Source organism: Sinohyriopsis cumingii, unplaced genomic scaffold (assembly GCF_028554795.1).
Source record: "Sinohyriopsis cumingii isolate HCF-2022 unplaced genomic scaffold, ASM2855479v2 utg000873l, whole genome shotgun sequence".
Classification (NCBI taxonomy): domain Eukaryota; kingdom Metazoa; phylum Mollusca; class Bivalvia; order Unionida; family Unionidae; genus Sinohyriopsis; species Sinohyriopsis cumingii.
Window position 1 is genome coordinate 3,363,110 of NW_028315938.1, and position 24,407 is coordinate 3,387,516.

A 24,407-nucleotide genomic window follows, 5' to 3' on the forward strand; every position below is an offset into this window, starting at 1 on the left:
CCCCACAACAACAACAGTTAAAATGGCCACCATGTATTGTGTGCTGAAAATGGCACTAAACACCATAACAACAACAGTTACTGGGTACATCTTATTTTGTGATTGATTTTGCAGATGGTGGTTTCAACTTATTTTGAATTAATGAAAGGAACAATATTGACAGGTTATCTTCCAGTTTCATAGATCAAACAATGACTTGATAATCCTCTTCTTATCTTGTTCTTTACCTCGTTAAGACAATTGATCCAACCAGGGAGCGCGTTGCATCATCATGGAATGTATTTGGATTCCGATGATACATGTCATACATCAGGTCCAGGACTGAGTCAGATCGGAGGATTTTGTGGGAGATGTCGCAGTTTAGCAGAACCTCATTTTCGTACTGCAGGATGGATGTGACGAACCCTGGCATCACCTGCAATCTAAGCAAATAACAGGCAGTTTATTGGCAATGTTCAATGAGAAGCTAGACAAGGGGTACACACAAGAAAGACATGAACTCAATGAGAAACTAGACAAAGGTTACACACAAGAAAGACATGAATTCAATGAGAAGCTAGACAAAGGTTACACACAAGAAAAACAGACATGAATTCAATGAGAAGGTAGATAAAGGGTACAAACAAAAAAGAGAAATATGAATTCAATGAGAAGCTAGACAGAGGGTACAAACAAGAAAGACATGAATTCAGTGAGAAGGTAGATAAAGGTTACAAACAAAAAAGAGACATATGAATTCAATGAGAAGCTAGACAGAGGGTACAAACAAGAAAGACATGAATTCAATGAAAAGGGATATAAAGGGTACAAACAAGAAAGACATGAATTCAATGAAAAGGTAGATAAAGGGTACAAACAAGAAAGACATGAATTCAATGAAAAGGTAGATAAAGTGTACAAACAAGAAAAACACGAATTCAATGAGAAGGTAGATAAAGGGTACAAACAAGAAAAACATGAATTCAATGAGAAGGTAGACAAAGGGTACAAACAAGAAAGACATATGAATTCAATGAGAAGGTAGACAAAGAGTACAAACAAGAAAAACATGAATTCATTGAGAAGGTAGACAAAGGGTACAAATAAGAATGACAGATATGAATTCAATGAGAAGGTAGATCAGGGTTACAAACAAGAAAGACATACAAATTCAATGAGAAGCTAGACAGAGGGTACAAGCAAGAAAGACATGAATTCAATGAGAAGGTAGATAAAGGGTACAAACAAAAAAGAGAGATATGAATTCAATGAGAAGGTAGATAAAGGGTACAAACAAGAAAAACACGAATTCAATGAGAAGGTAGATAAAGGGAACAAACAAGAAAAACACGAATTCAATGAGAAGGTAGATAAAGGGTACAAACAAGAAAAACATGAATTCAATGAGAAGGTAGATAAAGGTTACAAACAAGAAAAACATGAATTCAATGAGAAGGTAGATAAAGGGTACAAGCAAGGAAAACACAAATTCAGTGAGAAGCTAGATAAAGGGTACAAACAAGAAAGACATATGAATTCAATGAGAAGGTAGATAAAGGGTTCAAACAAGTAAAACATGTAATTCAATGAGAAGCTAGACAAAGGGTACAAACAAGAAAGACATATGAATTCAATGTGAAGGTAGATAAAGGGTACAAACAAGAAAAACATGTAATTCAATGAGAAGGTAGATAAAGGGTACAAACAAGAAAAACACGAATTCAATGAGAAGGTAGATAAAGGGTACAAACAAGAAAAACACGAATTCAATGAGAAGGTAGATAAAGGGTACAAACAAGAAAAACATGAATTCAATGAGAAGGTAGATAAAGGTTACAAACAGGAAAAACATGAATTCAATGAGAAGGTAGATAAAGGGTACAAGCAAGGAAAACACAAATTCAGTGAGAAGCTAGATAAAGGGTACAAACAAGAAAGACATATGAATTCAATGAGAAGGTAGATAAAGGGTACAAACAAGAAAGACATATGAATTCAATGAGAAGGTAGATAAAGGGTTCAAACAAGTAAAACATGTAATTCAATGAGAAGCTAGACAAAGGGTACAAACAAGAAAGACATATGAATTCAATGTGAAGGTAGATAACGGGTACAAACAAGAAAAACATGTAATTCAATGAGAAGGTAGATAAAGGGTACAAACAAGAAAAACATGAATTCAATGAGAAGGTAGATAAAGGTTACAAACAAGAAAAACACGAATTCAATGAGAAGGCAGACAAAGGGTACAAACAAGAAAGACATGAATTCTGAGAAGCTAGACAAAGGGTACAAACAAGAAAAACATGTAATTCAATGAGAAGGTAGATAAAGGGTACAAACAAGAAAAGCATATATCAATTCAATGAGAAGCTAGACAGAGGGTACAAACAAGAAAAACATACATGAATTCAATGAGAAGATAAAGGGTACAAACAAAAAAAAACATGACTTCAGTGAGAAGCTAGACAGAGGGTACAAACAAGAAAGACATGAATTCATTGAGAAGCTAGACAGAGGGTACAAACAAGAAAAACAGACATGAATTCATTGAGAAGGTACATAAAGGGTACAAACAAAAAAGAGAGATATGAATTCAATGAGAAGGTAGATAAAGGGTACAAACAAGAAAAACACGAATTCAATGAGAAGGTAGATAAAGGGTACAAACAAGAAAAACACGAATTCAATGAGAAGGTAGATAAAGGGTACAAACAAGAAGAACATGAATTCAATAAGAAGCTAGATAAAGGGTACAAACAAGAAAAACAGACATGAATTCAATGAGAAGGTAGATAAAGGGTACAAACAAAAAAGAGAGATAAGAATTCAATGAGAAGCTAGATAAAGGGTACAAACAAGAAAAACACGAATTCAGTGAGAAGGTAGATAAAGGGTACAAACAAGAAAAACATGAATTCAGTGAGAAGGTAGATAAAGGGTACAAACAAGAAATACATGAATTCAATGAGAAGCTAGATAAAGGGTACAAGCAAGAAAAACACAAATTCAATGAGAAGGTAGATAAAGGGTACAAAGAAGAAAGACATGAATTCAATGAGAAGGTATATAAAGGGTACAAACAAGAAACACATGAATTCAATGAGAAGGTAGATAAAGGGTACAAACAAGAAAGACATGAATTCAATGAGAAGGTAGATAAAGGGTACAAACAAAAGGAGACATATGAATTCAATGAGAAGCTAGACCAAGGGTACAAACAAGAAAAACATGAATTCAGTGAGAAGGTAGATAAAGGGTACAAACAAGAAAAACATGAACTCAATGAGAAGGTAGACAAAGGGTACAAACAAGAAAGACAGATATGAATTCAATGAGAAGGTAGACAAAGGGTACAAACAAGAAAAACACAAATTCATTGAGAAGCTAGACAAAGGGTACAAACAATAAAGACATGAATTCAATGAGAAGCTAGACAAAGGGTACAAACAAGAAAAACATGAATTCATTGAGAAGGTAGAAAAAGGGTACAAATAAGAAAGACTGATATGAATTCAATGGGAAGCTAGACAAAGGGTACAAACAAGAAAGACGAATTCATTGAGAAGGTAGATAAAGGTTACAAACAAGAAAGACATGAATTCAGTGAGAAGGTAGATAAAGGGTACAAACAAGAAAGACAGATATGAATTTCATGACAAGCTAGACAAAGGGTACAAACAAGAAAAACATGAATTCAATGAGAAGGTAGATAAAGGGTACAAACAAGAAAGACATGAATTCAATGAGAAGGTAGATAAAAGGGTACAAACAAGAAAGACATGAATTCAATGAGAAGGTAGATAAAGGGTACAAACAAGAAAGACATGAATTCAATGAGAAGGTAGATAAAGGGTACAAACAAAAAAGAGTTACGAATTCAATGAGAAGCTAGACAAAGGGTACAAACAAGAAAAACATGAATTCATTGAGAAGGTAGATAAAGGGTACAAACAAGAAAAACATGAATTCAATGAGAAGGTAGATAAAGGGTACAAGCAAGAAAGACATGAATTCAATGAGAAGGTAGATAAAGGGTACAAACAAAAAAGAGATACGAATTCAATAAGAAGCTAGACAAAGGGTACAAACAAGAAAAACATGAATTCAATGAGAAGGTAGATAAAGGGTACAAACAAGAAAGACATGAATTCAATGAGAAGGTAGATAAAAGGGTACAAACAAGAAAGACATGAATTCAATGAGAAGGTAGATAAAGGGTACAAACAAGAAAGACATGACTTCAATGAGAAGGTAGATAAAGGGTACAAACAAAAAAAGATATGAATTCAATGAGAAACTAGACAAAGGGTACAAACAAGAAAGACATGAATTCAATGAGAAGCTAGACAAAGGGTACAAACAAGAAAGATATGAATTCAATGAGAAGGTAGACAAAGGGTACAAACAAGAAAGACATGAATTCAATGAGAAGGTAGACAAAGGGTACAAACAAGAAAGACATGAATTCAGCGAGAAGGTAGATAAAGGGTACAAACAAGAAAGACATGAATTCAATGAGAAGGTAGATAAAGGGTACAAACAAGAAAGACATGAATTCAATGAGAAGGTAGATAAAGGGTACAAACAAAAAAGAGATATGAATTCAATGAGAAGCTAGACAAAGGGTACAAACAAGAAAGACATGAATTCATTGAGAAGCTAGACAAAGGGTACAAACAAGAAAGATATGAATTCAATGAGAAGGTAGACAAAGGGTATAAACAAGAAAGACATGAATTCAATGAGAAGGTAGACAAAGGGTACAAACAAGAAAGACATGAATTCAATGAGAAGGTAGACAAAGGGTACAAACAAGAAAGACATGAATTCAATGAGAAGGTAGATAAAGGGTACAAACAAGAAAAACATGAATTCAATGAGAAGGTAGATAAAGGGTACAAACAAGAAAGACATGAATTCAATGAGAAGGTAGATAAAGGGTACAAACAAAAAAGAGATACGAATTCAATGAGAAGCTAGACAAAGGGTACAAACAAGAAAAACATGAATTCAATGAGAAGGTAGATAAAGGGTACAAACAAGACAGACATGAATTCAATGAGAAGGTAGATAAAAGGGTACAAACAAGAAAGACAAGAATTCAATGAGAAGGTAGATAAAGGGTACAAACAAGAAAGACATGACTTCAATGAGAAGGTAGATAAAGGGTACAAACAAGAAAGATATGAATTCAATGAGAAGGTAGACAAAGGGTACAAACAAGAAAGACATGAATTCAATGAGAAGGTAGACAAAGGGTACAAACAAGAAAGACATGAATTCAATGAGAAGGTAGATAAAGGGTACAAACAAGAAAGACATGAATTCAATGAGAAGGTAGATAAAGGGTACAAACAAAAAAAAATGAATTCAATGAGAAGGTAGATAAAGGGTACAAACAAGAAAAACATGAATTCAATGAGAAGCTAGACAAAGGGTACAAACAAGAAAGACATGAATTCAATGAGAAGCTAGACAAAGGGTACAAACAAGAAAGACATGAATTCAATGAGAAGGTAGACAAAGGGTACAAACAAAAAAGAGAGACATGAATTCAATGAGAAGCTAGACAGAGGGTACAAACAAGAAAGACATGAATTCAATGAGAAGGTAGACAGAGGGTACAAAGAAGAAAGACATGAATTCAATGATAAGCGAGACAAAGTATACAAAGAAGAAAAACATGAATTCAATGAGAAGGTAGATAAAAGTTTCACACAAGAAAGACAAACATGAATTCAATGAGAAGGTAGATAAAGGTTACACACAAGAAAGACATGAATTCAATGAGAAGGTAGATAAAGGTTTCACACAAGAAAGACAAACATGAATTCAATGAGAAGGTAGACACAGGTTACACACAAGAAAAGACAAACATGAATTCAATGAGAAGGTAGACACAGGTTACACACAAGAAAGACAACCATGAATTCAATGAGAAGGTAGACACAGATTACACATAAGAAAGACATGAATTCAATGAGTAGGTAGACACAGGTTTCACACAAGAAAGACATGAATTCAATGAGAAGGTAGATAAAGGTTTCACACAAGAAAGACATACATGAATTCAATGAGAAGGTAGACACAGGTTACAGACAAGAAAGACAAACATGAATTCAATGAGAAGGTAGACACAGGTTACACACAAGAAAAGACAAACATGAATGCAATGAGAAGGTAGACACAGGTTACACACAAGAAAGACAACCATGAATTCATTGAGAAGGTAGACACAGGTTACACATAAGAAAGACATGAATTCAATGAGAAGGTAGACACAGTTTTCACACAAGAAAGACATGAATTCAATAAGAAGGTAGATAAAGGTTTCACACAAGACAGACAGACATGAATTCAATGAGAAGGTAGATAAAGGTTACACACAAGAAAGACATAAATTCAATGAGAAGGTAGGTAAAGGTTTCACACAAGAAAGACAGACATGAATTCAATGAGAAGGTAGACACAGGTTACACGCAAGAAAGACAAACATGAATTCAATGAGAAGGTAGACACTGGGTACACACAAGAAAGACAAACAAATTCAATGAGTAACTAGGTAAAAGGTACATGAGTTTAAAGAGAAACTAGGTATAGGGTACAAACAAGAAAGACAAACACGAATTCAAAGAGAAACTAGGGTACAGGATACACAAAAGAAAGACAAACATGAATTCAAAGTGAAATTAGGGTACAGGATACACACAAGAAAGACAAACATGAATTTAATCAGAAGGTCGGAAAAGGCACAATTTATGACAGTTGAAGGATTTTCCTTTCCAATTTAGTTTTTGTAATGAAATTAAATAGCATTCTCACTCACATTCATAACTGGGGTAAAAGGCGCTGATCTGATTACTGGATTCCCATGAATGAACAGAATCCATAACATACCATGATTGCCTACCTGTACTTACCCGATGATTGGAATTCAAACACACAATTTGAATCATGAATCCAGCACGCTAACCACTCAGGCACTACTGTTCCTTGACATTGATAGAATCAAACTGATTGGATATCATTGTCTTGGTTTGACTTACAACACCATACACCACTAAATATCAAATGCTTAAAGATCTAAATCAAGAATATGATGTTCCAAAACCTGTAAGGAAATCAAAATTCGACTATTTACACTCTGTGTATGGTTTCCCTGTATTATGCCACTGTCACTGTCCTACCCAATATCAATAACAATACATTTAGTCACTGTCCTACCCAATATCAATGACAATATATTCAGTCACTATCTAACCCGATATCAATGACAATGCATTCAGTCACCGTCCTACCCAATATCAATGACTGTGCATTTAGTCACTGACATACCCACTATCAATAACAAAACAGTTAGATACTGTCCTACCCAATATAAATGACAATACATTTTTTTACTATCTTACCCAATATCAATGACAACATATTTTGTCATTGTCCTACCCAATATCAATGACAGTACAGTTTGTCACAGTCCTACCAGTCTGTGGCCAGCAATTCTTTTTAATTACCCAATATCAATTACAATACATTTAGTTACTGTCCTACCAGACTGCAGCCAGTGATTCTATTTTTTACAAACCCACATAAATTAAAATACATTTTACCTTCACTGACTTACCATCTGTGGCCAGTGATTATTTTTCATTATGATGACATACATTTTCTCACTGTCCTACCCAAGATCAGTGATAATATATTTAGTCACTGTCCTACAAGTCTGCAAACAGTGATTCTTTTTAATTACCAATGATCAATAACAATAAATTTAGTAACTAACATACCAGCCTGTGGCTAGTGGTTCTTTTTCACTGCCCAATACAAATGACTACATTTAGTCACTGTCCAACAAATCTACAGCCAGTGATTATTTTTAATTATAGCAGCAGAGGGGGCGAACAGACCGACTTTGGTTAATTAGAAAACTCGCGAGATGACAAAAAAATGAACCAACTTGAGGTCATCGCCCCTCTGCTGCTATAATTAAATCATTATGTTATAATAAAATGGTACATCCGGAATCTTATACTGCAAGAATAGCTAGAGAACGATTAGAAGCAATCAAAAAATTTCTTCCTGTTACAGATTCATTTAGAAAAAACTTGCAAGTGCAGCAACAATCACAAGTTGAGTACGAAGAGGACACTAAAAAACTATTTAAACCCGTCACTACAACTACTGAAAAACCTGAGCGGGAGCTGAAAAAACTATATGGGGAGATATTGAGGATGATGAGAAGAGGAAAAAGGGTATTCTTCCATTATTAGAACAAACTGCAGCGCAGACTGAAAAAATAGCGGCGAGAACTAAAAAAACAAAAAGGATTTTACGAGATCTTCCAACTGATATAGCTGCGGCTCAGCCTCCACCTGTCGGTGAAGAAATACTTGAAGATATTGGAAAACTTCGTACTGAAGTTGCCGATGTGAGAAAAAAACTTGCATCTGAACCCAAACCAGTAGAAGGAAACGTAGAATTGATTGCAAGATTTAACGAAGGGGTTGTTGAAGATATTAGAAATACTGAAAGAGAAAAATTACCCAAGGAAATATTATCTGGTATATTTAATAAATCTAGTATTTTAAAAACCCGTCATGAAAAAGTAAGTGATGATAATTTTATTAAATGGGTATATCGTGTATATTACAACAAAAAACAGGCTAGAGGTCCAGAATACGAAAGTCTTAGTAGAGAAGTAAAAAGACTTTATGAAGAAAGACTGGAACTAGCGGAATTATCTGAAGAAGCAGAAAAAAATGTAGCTTCAAGTTTAATAGCAGGAAGCGGTCTTCGTGTCCTTGGTAAGTCAAGATGACCATGATTTAGATCATTACAATAAAATGTTTAAACGTGTATCTGAACCAGCGTTTGATATAGACGCACCCATTCTCAAAGACGAATCAATATGCGATTATCAATTTTATTCTTATGACGTACGACAACCAAATCAATGTAGTCGAATCGAATTACAAGTTCAGGATACAAGTAAATATTTCTTACCCGCCGAAGCGTTTAATGAAGTAGAAGGTGAAATTATAAAAGCAGATGATACTGAGTACGGAGGTGATGTTAGAATCGGTTTTGTTAATAATGGGATTATGGCACTGTTCAGTAGTGCTACATACATGATTGATGGAAAAAATATTGAATCGATTCAGAATGATGTTGATGTTGCTACAACAATAATTGGTCTAGCGAGATATTCAGATGAATATAAAAGATCAGCTGGTCCGACAATGATGTTCACTAAAGACACTTCTAATCTCCCAGACGACCAAGAAATTTTGCCAATAACGCTGATGCTGATGTGTGGCCGGTTGTTCATGATTCTAATACAGAATTCAATTTAAGACTTTTTTCACGACGATCGATGTTAAAAGGTAATCGTAGAAATTTCTCATGCGTGATTCCATTATCCCATATCTTTGGATTTTGCAGAAATGTTAGAAAAGTTATCTTTGGGGCTAAACGCATTTGTGCTTGTAAGAAAAACTGATGATAATAATGCAATCTGGAGACCTGCTGGTGATGCTGGTAAAGTAATACTGACAAAACCTTCATTGTGGATGCCAGTGATGACTCCATCAATTACTGAGGAACAAAAATTAGTCTCTTTTATGGATTCAGGCGGTAAATCATTATTATCATGGTTGACAGTAACCACAGATGCTGCTCAAAGTTCTATTGTTGGTTTATTTACATGGAATATAGCATCACAGCAGGGTATTTCTGCGCCACGACATATTTTTATTGCTCTACAAGATAATCACCGTAATAATAATCAAGAACTTTCACATATGATATTTGACAAATTTAATGTCACCGAGGTTTCGTTACGAATAAAGGGGCATCAGGAACCATCAGAAGATATTTTAATAAATTTTGAGCAAAACCATGTAGCGCGTGCATATCACCGTTTATTATCATTTATGGGACGTGATCAAAACGTGGATACTGGGGTGCAAATATCACAGTTAGATTTTACAAATCTGTATCCGATTTATTATTTTTCCCTGGAGCATCTTGATTTATCCAAACAATCTGTCGCTGATATACACTTTCGAGCTCGTGTTAATGAACTTCCTCCTGATATAGCTGGTCCACCACTTGTTTGCGGCACCTACAGAGCAATCGCAGTTATGCTCAGCGATAAAGCCATGCTACTTGAAGGTGGTAGTGGTCGAATGAGAGTCGTTGATGCACCAGTGGAAAATCTTTAATCATGTTATTTAAAAACACGAGTATAATCATAAAATGCCATATCATCACGTTAGTGTCAGTCTGACTCCTGGTCAGATTAAAAACCTTCAATCAAATTCAGCAAAAAACTGCGGAATGAAAATACCACTAAAGCGAGATCAGATCACGGGTGGTCAAAATAAACTATCATTATCAGAACGCCAGCTTAAACATTTCAGTGGCGCTAAACAATCAAAAACAGGCGTCATCAAACTCAATCTCTCTGCAGGTGCGATTAAAGACTCAATTAAAACAGGCGGTATTTTTCCACTTCTCGCTGCTATTCCGGCATTAATAGCTGCTGCCGCGCCAGCCATAGCAAAAGCAGCCGTGCTAGGTGCTGTTGGAACAGCTGCTGGAATGGCTCTAAAGAAAGCAACAGGAAAGGGATACAAAAAAAGGGACGCGGCTTAAGATTGCCAGGATCTCGTTGGGGAAGAGGTCTAAGGCTTCCACGTTAGACACTCCAGCATCAAATTTTGATTTACTTGATGCTGCTAAACGATTAAAAATAAAAAATTTCAGGTGTTTTTATGCGAGATCAATTACCAAAACAACCAAACAAACTCGAAGCAGGTATTACACTGGACAACAAATTTTTACAAAAGTCATGTTACTGAAATAAAATTAGTCAATTCTTATCAATTTTTATGTGCTGAACACGAATATGACAGTCAAATTGCAAAATTGGCTCTAGTTTTTTTGTAATCTGCAAGAAATTAATGTTTACATAACGAAATGCATTCCAATAGTAAAAGGTCAACTGTAATAGCCTACCTATAAAAAAATCAAGTTATTGACTACATCTTAGATTTCTTCGCCTGTCTCTTGTACAGCTGTTCGGGAGCATCTCTGAGGAGTGTCCAGCAGTAGTCAGCCAGCATTGTAGTGGACCATTTTCCCTGGTATCTTTGTTCCATTGTTGCGATATCTTGATGAAAACATTCGCCGTGTTCATCACTAACAATACCACAGTTGCTAGGAAAGAAATCCAAATGGGAATGAAGGAAGTGAATCTTTAGAGACATATTGCAGCCAAGTTTCTTATACTTCATCAACATGTCTTCTACTAGTTCCTTATAGTTTTCTGCCCTAACATTTCCGAGGAAGTTTGTAGAAACTAGGCGAAAAGCATTCCATGCTTGTTTCGCGTCACCTTCCAGCAAGTTGTTGAACCGGTCATCTTTGAAAAGCTCTCGAATCTGAGGACCCACAAAAACTCCCTCTTTAATCTTTGCTTCGCTGAGTCGAGGGAATTTTTCATGCAGGTATCGGAATGCTGGCAAAGTCCGGTCAATGGCTTTCACGAAGTTCTTCATCAAACCTAGTTTGATGTGAAGGGGTGGTAGCAAGATTTTCTGAGCCTCAACCAGAGCTGGGTGTTGGATATTCTTCTCTCCAATGGCTACATTCTGCCTGTGAGTCCATTCCTTCCTCATGTAGTGCATTTCCCTTGCTCGGCTATCCCACTCGCATAAGAAACACATGTATTTTGTATATCCTTGCTGCAGTCCCATTAAAAGGGCAACTACCTTCAAATCACCACAGAGGTGCCAGCTGTACTTGTTATACTCAATGGAATTCAGTAGCTGCCTTAAGTTATCGTATGTCTCTTTCATGTGGACAGCATACGCTACTGGAATAGATGGAAGAATGTTTCCATTGTGCAAAAGCACAGCCTTGAGACTCAGTTTCGAAGAGTCCACAAATAGTCTCCATTCTTGTGGGTCATGAGTGATTTTTAAAGCATTCATGAGGCCCTCAATATCGGAACAGAATATCAGATTACTTTCCTTTCTGAAGAAAGGCTCCAATTGCTGGTGGCGCTTTCGATATGCAGTAATTGTGACATCTTCTTCTAGAAGATTCCATTGTTGGAGTCTTGATCCTAGCAATTCTGCCTTGTTCTTTGATAAGTCCAAATCACGAATCAGGTCATTTAGTTCTTCCTGTGTTATTCTGTGTGGGGTTGATGATGCACCACAGTGAAAATCTGAATCACTGCATGCTGATGGACCAGGAGAAGAACAGGTCGACTCACTTTTGTCTTCGTCAGATGAATCAAGAGAATATTCTGCTGGAGGTTCTGGAATAGGAAGTCCCTCACCATGTGGAACTGGTCTCAATGCAGACGGAATGTTTGGGTAGACTATTCTCGACTTCTTTCGCTTCGTTATTCCGCTGGAAAGAGGAGGAACCAAGCAGAAGTAACAGTCATTTAGGTGGTTGCTTGGCTCTCTCCACACCATTGGGACTGCAAACGGCATTGATGACCTTTTGCAATTCAACCACTGTGAAAGCTGTGTTGTACATGTAGCACAGCATATATGCGGAGCCCAAGGCTTGTCTTGGTCACCAACCTTGCATCCGAAGTAAAGATGATATGCCTTCTTCACTTGAGAATTGATACTTTTCTTCTGGTTGGCAAATGTCACTTCCCCACAAATATAGCAAAAATTGTCCGCGGTATTAACACACTTTCGAGGCATTACTGTTCTTTATTGTACGTAAATGGATAAAATAATAAGTTTTATGTAACAGTAGCTTGAACTGTCTCGCACAACGTCTAAAATATTTTAAATGCTGAACCTATCTGATTGGGCTTTATATAGTACACTGCTTACGTCAGCTTCAGCAGCCGCCTGGCATTAGTATAATAGGCCTACACATGTATAGTACACTGCTGACGTCAACTTACTTCAGCAGCCGCATGGCATTAGTATTGCATTGCATCAGAAAATGATGCAATCAACTGTGGATGATGTGAGCATGATGGTATTATGCAATGTTACATCATTATTCCGGATGTTGCTGCAGTCCTACTGGAGAAATTTACACAGTGAAACATAGAAAATGAGGTATATGAATATCTTCAAAACGAGAGCCAATACAAATTTTTCACGGTTATATTCGTGTTCGGCACACCAAAATACTACAGATTAGGGCCTTTTCAAGTCAGTAATGATTTCACTGTTGACCAGTGTTATTAATCTCGACTCGAATTCAAGACCCGGTACTCATTGGGTATCATACGCGGTTGATCCACGTGGAATCATTTATTTTGATTCATACGGGTTAGCTCCACCTGTTGAATTTATCAAGTATGTTGCACCACTTCACACAAGAACCTCTGGTTCAAGAGTTTGGTATTCAACGCTACCCACACAAACAATGACAGATCCGCCAATATGTGGCCGTGAAGTAATTAATGTACTTAACGCTGTATCAAAATCATCCAAACCGCCACATAAAGTCGTGCATGATTATGCAAGCAACCGCTTCGTTGCGCGTAAAGTGTTTAAACAGATCTTGGATCTTAGATCTTATATAATGGTTGATATTTACGGAAGAAGATCTTCTTCACTCGTTAAGAAAAGTCCGATGACATTGATCTGTCGAAGTACGCGACTAAGGATGACCTCGCTGATATTATGAACCTGGCTGGAGTTGACCCAGGATGAGGTTGTTATTTTTCAGGATCGACATGGTAAACTAAAAACGAGCAACATCAGATGGAATGATATAATTTGACGAGTACTTGGTGCAGTTACGGATAATATTCCTGTGTTTACTTACAGCAGCAGAATTAGGGATTCAAGTATATCGTTTACAGCCATCAGAAATCAAATTACAGCAAGTGTTGCTAATCGCGTACAAAACACCGTTGACATAATGACAGGTGAACTCAGCATGAACGGAAATAAAATAGTAGTTTTAAGAGATCCAACATCCGACGAAGACGCAGCAACAAAAGAATACGTCGATGTCAACTATGGCACCATAGATGGTAAATTATCCACGTTGCGGGCCGAGTATGACGTTCACATAAATGCGTTTGCAAATCTCCGTAGAAACTTTAGAAAGATTAATGAAACCGCAGAGGAATTCTTCGGCACTCCGTTGGTCGTTGACATCAAACTCGTTGATATCAAGACGAACATCGACACGATCAAACAAACACAGCAAAACATCGTAGCGGTGATTCCTGAGATCGTTAATAAAACCAGTTTGATTAAAATCCCAGCCAGAATAACTCCAACATCGTATACACGGTATCGTCGGGATTTGCAACATGGTCGCAGCAAAATAAAACCATTAGATATACCACAACAGTCACTGGCGTGTACAGGCTGTCTGTGTTTACTGCTGCAAAATTTGAAATATTTACAACATATCCATGGCGTCACTCAACTGATAAGTTTTCCAGGGTTGTATCTGTTATATTAAATAACGGAACCAAGGAAATATTTATTCTGGAAGCAGCTGATAAGAAATTAAACGCAACATCTTTCTGGTGGTGTTTGGAATTTGTAGCTGAAACACCTCAATTATTTACTGCATAAAATATAATGAGTACCTCAATTGCCATTCAAAAATTTAGGTACAATCAAGCGCGTGAATGGCAAAACAACTTGAAAGATCGAGTTGAACAATATACAGTAAAAATAAAAAAGTATCAACAACGATTAGTTATCGTTAACGTTGTTGTTTATTCGGTATCCGTTGTTGTTGCTGGAGCTGGAATAATATTATCCACGGTAACAATGATGGCACCAGTAGCTGTGACTATTTGTATTTCAGCAGCAACAACGGTTGCAGGTGTACTTAATATCATTGCAAAAAAAATATGTACTTGCACGAATGAAAAATTAACCGATTACAAGATAAAATTACACATAGCAACTGTCGCATACACGAGGTTATCCTCGTTGTTATCAGTGAGTCTCAGTGATGGAATTAAATCCGATTTTGAGTTTTCAGAGATGATTAAAATATACAACTGCGCTGGTATTAAAGGTATGAGTATTAATAATGACGGAATTACTCCAGCAGATCGTGACGAACACAACACCACACAATACCACGATGATCTCGGTAAGCTCGATTAATCCTGAATTTAGCATCAATTTTCCAACTGCAATTCGCGCAAATGAAATTGCACTAGCGCAATTATGAGTATACCATAGTTGGCCAAACATCAGATCAAGATCATTTAATGGTACACCAGTAAATAATTCGTTTGTATTTGCTGATAAAAACAAACCAGATGGAACACCTGACTGGGTTGTTGTTGGAATACCAACTGGCAGTTATGAGATCGAACAAATAAATGATGAATTTGCGCATAGAATAAAATCAATAACAGGAAAAGAAGCAAAAATATCAATTAATGTTCATGAGCCGACGCTGTCCTCGACGGTTTAATAAACTCGCCTGATTACGTTGTTGATATTTATCAATCTTCAATCAGATCCGTGCTAGGCTGGCCTGAAATAACACCACCAATACCTGCACAGATACCAGAACCAACTCGGGCTGATTTTACATCGACGAAGAGTTTTCATCATAATATTAAAATGAATTATACAAATTTTGGTGGAACATAGAAAAACGGGTATGGGATAAACGAAATCAATTTCGTGTTGAGCGAACTGGTGAATACTATTGGCTCTTACACAGCGCTGATAACGGTAATAACCTGTATAATTCATTTTACGATATAAATGTCAATAATGTCACTGATGTCATAAATTCAGACCATAAAGAACAACTAGATAATTTACATGTTCTTTTTCATGAATATTTGTCTGATTTGACATCTACGCGTGAAGAAATTATTAAATGAATAGAAGTTTTAAATCATATAGCTGATACCATTGAATATTTTCATAACAGAATCATAAACCTGGTTTTTGAGTCATCGGGCGATCATAGAAGGTTTTTCGCAACCAAATACAAAATACCCGAAGCTGACATTGTAGCGTTTAAGTTCCCTGATTATAATCCAGATAGATTAAGAAAATCTGTCAATGATGTCATTGATGAGTTCTTTCCTAAAATACTTGCTGCATGGACAAAAATAACTCCACCAGCAACTGTTCTTAGATATAATAATGATCCACACGGCGGCGGCAGACACATATCTCCTGGAATCGTTAATATAACATCGACAATCGCGGTTAATCTAGTCTGTGACGTAATCGAAGGCAGTTATCAAATAGATCTTGGAACAACAATTCAGGCTCAACAAGGATACATCCTATACACGTTTACACCACAAGTTCCCCCTGGGGATTTGATCGTGCAAGTACCAACCAATCCTGTTTATCTACGCACACATAATCAGTATTTGTCACAAATAAATTTCAAAAACCCAGACCACCTTAATCGCTTAATTGACCTACATGGAGAAGAGCTTGTAATAAATCTGTATGTGAAATCGTAGATCTTTGATTTTAAAGATCCAGTTAATATTATATAATGTACCAGCACGTGAGGGTTTTTATACATGACAAAGAAGTACTTGAAAACGCCATCAGAACAGCGTTTTCACAAAACACAGAGCAATTTAACGTTAATTTAGTTATTGATGAACACGGAAATGAGGATTTCTTATTAACACAAGAACAGTTAGATGAGCTCCGTCGAGAACATATTGTCACGATCATTTGTAAGAGAGATCAGATTCTAAATTATGCACACTCCTGTATTAAATTTGATCAACTTAAAAAAATAATATTTCAAAATAAACAAATAAAAATATTTTTTATTATAGATACTCAAGATTATACAAATAAATCGGTTTTGTAATTCTGATGGGGTGATAATCTTTGATCTTAATATTTTATTTTATCAGAAATATTTTATTTTATTTTATCAGAAATATTTTATTTTATCAGAAATATTTCAGCATTTTTAGTCAAATTTGTTATTTTTTTCAGCTATTTTAGTCGATTTGTCAGGGAAAATTTGTCAAATTACAGTTTTTCGTCAGGTCAAACCTCAAGCGGTTTTCTAATTGATTTATCGATAAATCATTAAAATCCTTTTTTTTTTGAAAATTACCAGAAAAATTAACAAAAATCGCATGAAAAATCTCATTTTTTGAGCTAATTTTACTGATTTTTAACGATTTATCGATAAATCAATTAGAGAACCGCTTGAGGTTTGACCTGACGAAAAACTGTAATTTGACAAATTTTCTTTGACAAATCAACTAAAAATTCTGAAATATTTTATTTTTTTCTGAAAATTTGATCATTTTACATAGTTCTAGCCCATCAAAATTACGAAATTGATTGGTTTGCATGATTCTGAGTACCAACTAGCCCATCAATTTCAGAAAAAATAAGATATTTCAAAATAAATATAATCTCAGAATAAATATAATCTTAGAATAAATACAATCTCAGAATAAATAAAATATTTCAGAATAAATATAATCTCAGAATAAATAAAATATTTCAGAATAAATACAATCTCAGAATAAGTATAATCTCAGAATAAATATAATCTAAAATCTCAGAATAAATATAATCTCAGAATAATATTTCTGATCAAACATCTACACGTGGTCAGCGTTGACAGGGACCCCAGTTACCGAAACTTTCATTTTCATTTTCACCAGAATTATTACTTTGGATCGTTCCACCAGTAACGAGGTTACTCGCTAGCATAATTTTTCTTAATAGTCTTATGCAAGTACTAATTGTTTTTTTTTCCTCGTACTCGTGGGATAACAATGATCTAATTTTTTCTACTGCGGCAGAGAGAGAGAAACAAATTCCTTCACCTGATTATCTTCTACAGTAGCTAGTGACTGAAACATCGCCGCCTGAATCAGTTTCATGAACTTATATTCAGATGATAGTGTGTGTATTCCTTGGTTTTTACGTTCTTGTAAAATTTCAAAATCAGAAACTATTTTTTCAGGATTTAGTTCATTGGATATATTAATTCCATCTTTTTGCAATTTTTTAATAGCAACAACTACATCATTAATATTTTCATAGTTCATTATTTAGTATATATATATTTAAAATAAAAATATTTCCCCTATGAACATCTATTCGAGTCTTTTAGCAAGTTCAGGGAGGGGAAAGGACAGTACAACCCAAGAACTCATAGCTTGCCATCGCATTCTATCAAGTTCATCAGGCACACAAAATACTACCCTCTACGAGAGCCCCTAACCCGTCAAACAACGGTCTAGAGGCCCAAGAGCGAGGACGGCACAAACATATATTATGAATGAACTTCTATTCGAGTGTTTTAGCAAGTTCAGTAAATATGCAATGAATGAATTATGGACGGCACAAACATATATTATGAATGAACCTCTATTTGAGTCTTTTAGCAGGTTCATTAAGTATGCAATGAATGAATTAAGGACGGCACAAACATATATTATGAATTAACCTCTATTCGAGTCTTTTAGCAGGTTCATTAAGTATGAAATGAAATATATATAATGAAATGAAATATATATGATGAGATGAGATGAAATGAGGCCATTTTCTACGCTCAACAGAACCACCCACCCCAATAATCAACCCGTGGGTAATGCAAAACATGTATTAACCACCGGTGATATGTTGTTTGGAGGGTTCTTTGAGCATGGGGGGGCTGGCGGAGCCCCAATCAATTATAAAAATCGCTAATATGCGTAACCACCGACGGTTGTCAGTCATGGGATTCGATCCTGCGACCTCGAGCATCATGGCCAGATGCATTACCAATTACGCTATCGAATTCATCTAACACTATATGTTTTAGAAGTTAATATATAGCTACAGCATTTCTGAATAGATTGTAAATTTCTGTATTTCTGAATAGATTGTAAATATCTGCATTAAAACAGCGGTTTCTGAATAGATTGTAAATATCTGTATTATAAACAGTGGCTATGAATAGATTGTAAATATCTGTATTATAAACAGTGGTTATGAATAGATTGTAAATTTCTGTATTATAAACAGTGGTTATGAATAGATTGTGTATTAAAAAACAGTGCGTTCTGCCAAGATCTTGCACTAACAGCGTATTCTGTACCACCACGGCACCATTACCACCTACAGATCCATTTATTTCTTAACAGATTGCAAATATCTGCATTAAAAACAGCGTGTTTTGCCTCGATTTCTCGTAACAGATCTAAAAATAACTCGCTATACTGTACGATGTGAAATACGTTTATTTTTCTATTTTGTAAGTTAGAAACCAAAAATATACTTCTACGAGTAATTAATTACGACGTAAATGGTTAAACTGACCAATTACAACCATAAAAAATCGGAAATCTACGAAGAAAACTATATATTACAAAAGTAATCTCACTTATGTATAATTAAAAATTCAGTAGTATACGATTATACAGTAATGGGTCCCCTCAAATAATAAATGGTTATTAAATATAATCTAAGGTAATAATGATAGTTTATCTCATTAACAATATTGGAAGGTGATTTTCTGCTTATATTTTTTTGAGAAAGTGGATTTGTATATATTTTTCGCGACAAATTGTACTGAAGGCAGATTAACATCAAAATATTTGCCAGCTGAATTCATTAATTGAAATATAATCTCTTCACCGGTTTCTGTATTTGTAGACTTTACTGCCCTCCTTTTAATTGTTTTACATCTTCCAGTATTACCATGTGTATTATTCTCACTTTGTGTAACAGCTCGAAGATTGGATAAATTATTGTTCTGAGGGTTCCAGTCAATGTGATCGATTACAAGACGGTCTTGGATCAACCCCTAGTGACATTCATACACGAATCGATAACAGAGATAAGTTTTCTTTCGAACAGTAAACAATAGATAACCATGATTATTAATACAACCAACTGGTACTTTTTTCTGACAATTTCTTATCATACCATCAATATTTGATTCGTAGTTTGTTATTGTAGGATGTGGGACAAATTTATTTTGCTCCATATAAGGTTAATATTATTTGTTTAAATCATAATTTGTCTGAAAACTTAGATAATCCTCCACGGATTTTATAGCGTTTTCACTGCTATTTTTTTTTTGTTGTCATAATATCTTTTAAGCTCTCTGTATCGTTTACCACCGCATTTCCACATAATTCTGTTTTTCCTCGCACTCCAACACCACATCGTAAACATGATATTGGTTCTAAGCTTCCACGGTGAACATTTTGCATGTGTTGTCCGCAGAATTCCTTTTTACAGGATTTATTACAATGAGTCAATGAACCCACCATGAGCCATCTGCATTGAGACATTGTATACATGATATTTTAATTTAAATACTTGTCTGAAATACAGTATGAACGAATTCGATAGATTATCCCGAATAAAGCCCTGGAGCGTGGATAAATTCAACCTCGACAGAATATCTCCTAACCTACCGGTGCAAGATTTGGTTGATCCAAAAAACAAGGGTTTGATTAATAAAATTCATGACGCCAAGAAAGAATTTCACACAGATGATGCATCTCATGTCTGGTCAACGTTCAAGATTATACGCAACAAAGATATCATCGACGCTATGATGAATGACAAACGAGCAGCAATTATCATCAACTATCTTGATAATCGCAAATATCTCTTCAGAATAAAATTTGTCGTGTTGACAGAAACAGATGATTGGATTATCTGTGACAAATATGATCCTGTCCAAGGTAATAAAAAAACTGTCGTACTAAGTAAAGATTCCAAACCAAGTCTATTGACTGGCATTGACAAACCGTATTATGAGCGAGCATATCCTGTGACCGCGGTTATTTATGGAATCTATGTGACAAATGAAAAACCCAGCGTTGATAAACTGGCGCCGATGAAATTTTCAAAAGTAAATTGTGTAGCTGAACGAGTAACAGAACATTTTACCATTTCGACTCGTGGAAACAGTCTAACAGATAAAAGACATAAAATAATAAACACGTGGGGAGAAATGGTTAAAGATACCGGTGTGTCTATCAAAGATGTCGCTGGGTTAGGAAAAAAATTAAAATTTCCAATAACCATAGCGACGATAACAGGAGAGATTTTGTATGAATCAGCGTATAAATCAAAAGGAGCTTTGATTGAAATTATTGATCATAACGCACATGCTTGGACTAACGCAGTAACAATATTTCCATGAGATTGAACTGTTAAATGTTATCCCGGAGATATGTTCGATTTTATTAACGAAATAAGTAAAAACGATCCTGTGTCAGTATGGTTATTTCAGTCTTGCGTGGAAGAAAAAAATCAATTTGATCAGTTTGTGAGACCAAATGGCATTATTTATCGAACAAATCCTCTTCACGAGAAAATGAAAAATCTTGCACTGCAATATACTGATGATACTGACGAACTACTGAGCAACTGTTTCACTGTTCTGTCAGTTGCGGCTCATTTTGCTAGAAAGAAAAATTCGTGGAAACCAACTCGGTTTGATTTTCTCAATGACAGTATCCAGTTGTGTCGAATATGGACACGGCGGACTATGGAATACTAAATACAATCACAGAGATGTTATTTCAGTTGATATGGTTGCATGTTATCCCGGAAGTTTTCTTGGATACGGAGATTGTTATGTGTATTTTGAGCGATTCGGTCATCCGACGCACGAAATGATGCGAGTATCGATAAATGGACCATTACCGGATTTTGACCTAACTGGATTTGCTTGTATCGAGTCATTCGTAATGTCTAAAGGACTTCATCCAATTTGTTATGTTTGGTTTGGAAAACATTTTTCAGAAAAAATGTGGACACCAATAGTACTATTACGGTATATGCTTGATTCAGCGATATTAACACGGTTGATTGTAAGTGAAGCAATTATATCATATCGAAAACAAACCAAAGTTTGGTTACCACATTCAGATGAAACTGATTCGAAGCATCTTGGTAGAAAAATAATTGGCAAATTTACACAAGGAGGAGCATATGATCACAGACGACATTGTACAAGATTGATTATGGATGATGCTGAGTTAGATTTTATAATCGCTGATACAACAAACAAGAACACGTTTATAAGTCGAGAAACAGCTTTCTTGTCAAATGGAAATAAACTAGGTACCATTGTGAGCTACATGGACGGTGAGTCACTGCAGTATACTCATATAAGATCATCGATGCTCGCGTATGTTTCAATAAATCTATTATCGATGATAAATAAGGTTTCTACACTCGCTGTCAGAGTTGCTACTGATTCGTTTTATATGAGTAAAAAACATTCAATACTGTTAGAAGTATTAAACATAGGCACTTATGCTTCGTGGGGTTCGTGGAGAATAAAAAAGGAATATATGCTCGATTATTCCGAATCCGCTGATGTTGCGGTTAAAGATATTTACTGTAAAAAATATCAAACATTGACAACTTCGCTGTTACCCTCAATATACGATCCAATAACTTGACACAAAACGGTTTATCTAAACGGACCTGGCGGTTCTGGTAAAACCACTCGAGCTATCGAACTATTTCAGAATTCAGATATGATTGTGCTAACACCTACACATAGACTAGCGCGAGAGATGAAACAACGAGGAGTACAATCATGTACTTACCACAGCTTTTTCGATGGAAGGGTGATACATGGACGTCTTTAAGGATGGGCGAGAAATACATTCCAAGGATTATAATATGGGACGAAATATGGACTGTACCGCTAGAAACACTAAAAACATTTCTTGATTGGTTATTAACAAGAAATACTGCCGTGATAATGTGTGGCAATCACGGTCAACCACCACCCGTAGCTTGACCATCTCCACATGGATGGCTGAAAAATTTCGTTGACCACTTCGAAGAAGTATCTGATGATCATTGAGCACTTGATGCAGCGTTGAAGGAATTTAAAAGATTAATCAGACTACAGCCGAATAAAATTCAATGTGAAGTAATGCGTGAAATAATTTCAGAAACACCCATGAAAGACTTTCTACAAACGTGGCGACCAAACGATTTGATAGTTGCAAGTAGAAAGATAGTTCGTGATATACTTCAACGGGAGTTGTTTCAGTTACAGCGAGGAAAGTTTCCAACGTTCCCAGTTCCGTTATGTTATCGACCAGCAGATACGCGACGGCAAAATATCGATGCTGATATACCAGGACCCTTGACACTGTCAAGGAGGAATCGGAATCTTGTATTAAATGATATTGTTGCAGTTGTTGTTGATGTTGTTGAAGATGCTCTACGTGCTGATAAATCCCCGTGGACACTTGGATACGCGATGATGATTCATTCATCTCAGGGATTAACTATTACTGATACAGTTGTTTGGATCGTTGATGATCGTATCGAATGGTCGAACTTGGTTTATCTTGCAGTGTCTCGAGTTAGATAAATATCTCAATTGAGACGAATTGTCATGGACTCGTCAGTGATTAGTGATGACCTCAATTGTCGAGGCCTTGACGAATGTCAAAGCGATATAATAAGAAAAAAATTATCTGGTTATAAACAGTGTGACAAAAAAAAACAAACACGATTTTGATCTTGATGTTAATTTTATTAATGTGCTGAAACAACAACACAATAATCATTGTGCAAGTTGTAATTGTATAATGTTATGGCGGTATCTGAAAAATGATCCAAGACAATTTACCGTAGATAGAAAAAATAACAATCTTGGTCATACATGAGAAAATATCATGTTGACCTGCCTTGAATGTAACCGACGTCAGGGTGCTGGCACCAGTGCTAGTTAAGTGATTTGGGTGGTAATTGTGTGTTATCGGGAATTATCTGTAATTGTTCACGTACAAATCCACGTTGAGGAGCAGTTGAATCCAGTCTGTAGATTGCGGGTCTACCTGAAGATCTTGTCACGGTGGATGTCTTATGTGTGGTAACACTCCAAATAGGATCAGTCGCTCTTATTTTACCGCCTTCAAGTTCACTGGGCTCCTATAAATACCTTACAGTGGCATTACCTAATAATGGTTGTGCTGAAAAAACACGTTTTTGTGTAGGTATGTTCTTTTTTGTAATTGCATTAATAGGTTTCATGTTGGTTGTTCGTGTAATCTCATTATTTAATGCAGTTATCACATTTGGTAATTTTGCCACCCATTCACGAGATCTCGTATCCTGAATAAATTCCTTCATGTACTGATATCCAAATAACCGCTCAGCGAGTGTTCGATTAAATCGTTCAGCAATTGCCTGATCACGATGAATTGCAGTATGTCCTCATCGTATTTTAGTATTATGTTGTTTCATCAGCGATGATACTGGACCAAGAAATTCCTTGCCAGGATCAACTTGTAACAGCTGTGGCCATCGCAGACCACCTTGTTGATAAATTCGTTTAAAAGCATCAGCTACCTCAGTTGCTGTTTTAGTCATTAACGGTTCGGCATCTTTATATCTACTTGCAACATCAACAACAGTTAGCGCGTATTTATACATTTTTCTACGTACAGTATC

General features: G+C 35.7%; 1 protein-coding gene across 3 annotated transcripts in view; it reads right to left on the reverse strand.

The window, feature by feature from the left end:
- Window positions 1-24,407, reverse strand: part of LOC149773172 (piwi-like protein 1) — a 136,982-nt gene that overhangs the window by 74,391 nt on the left and 38,184 nt on the right. For all 3 annotated transcript variants that reach the window (XM_089946728.1, XM_089946729.1, XM_089946730.1), the window contains exon 7: window positions 228-422. In XM_089946728.1, the coding sequence (XP_089802854.1) occupies window positions 228-422 (195 nt within the window). The remainder of the gene's footprint in view (window positions 1-227; window positions 423-24,407) is intronic.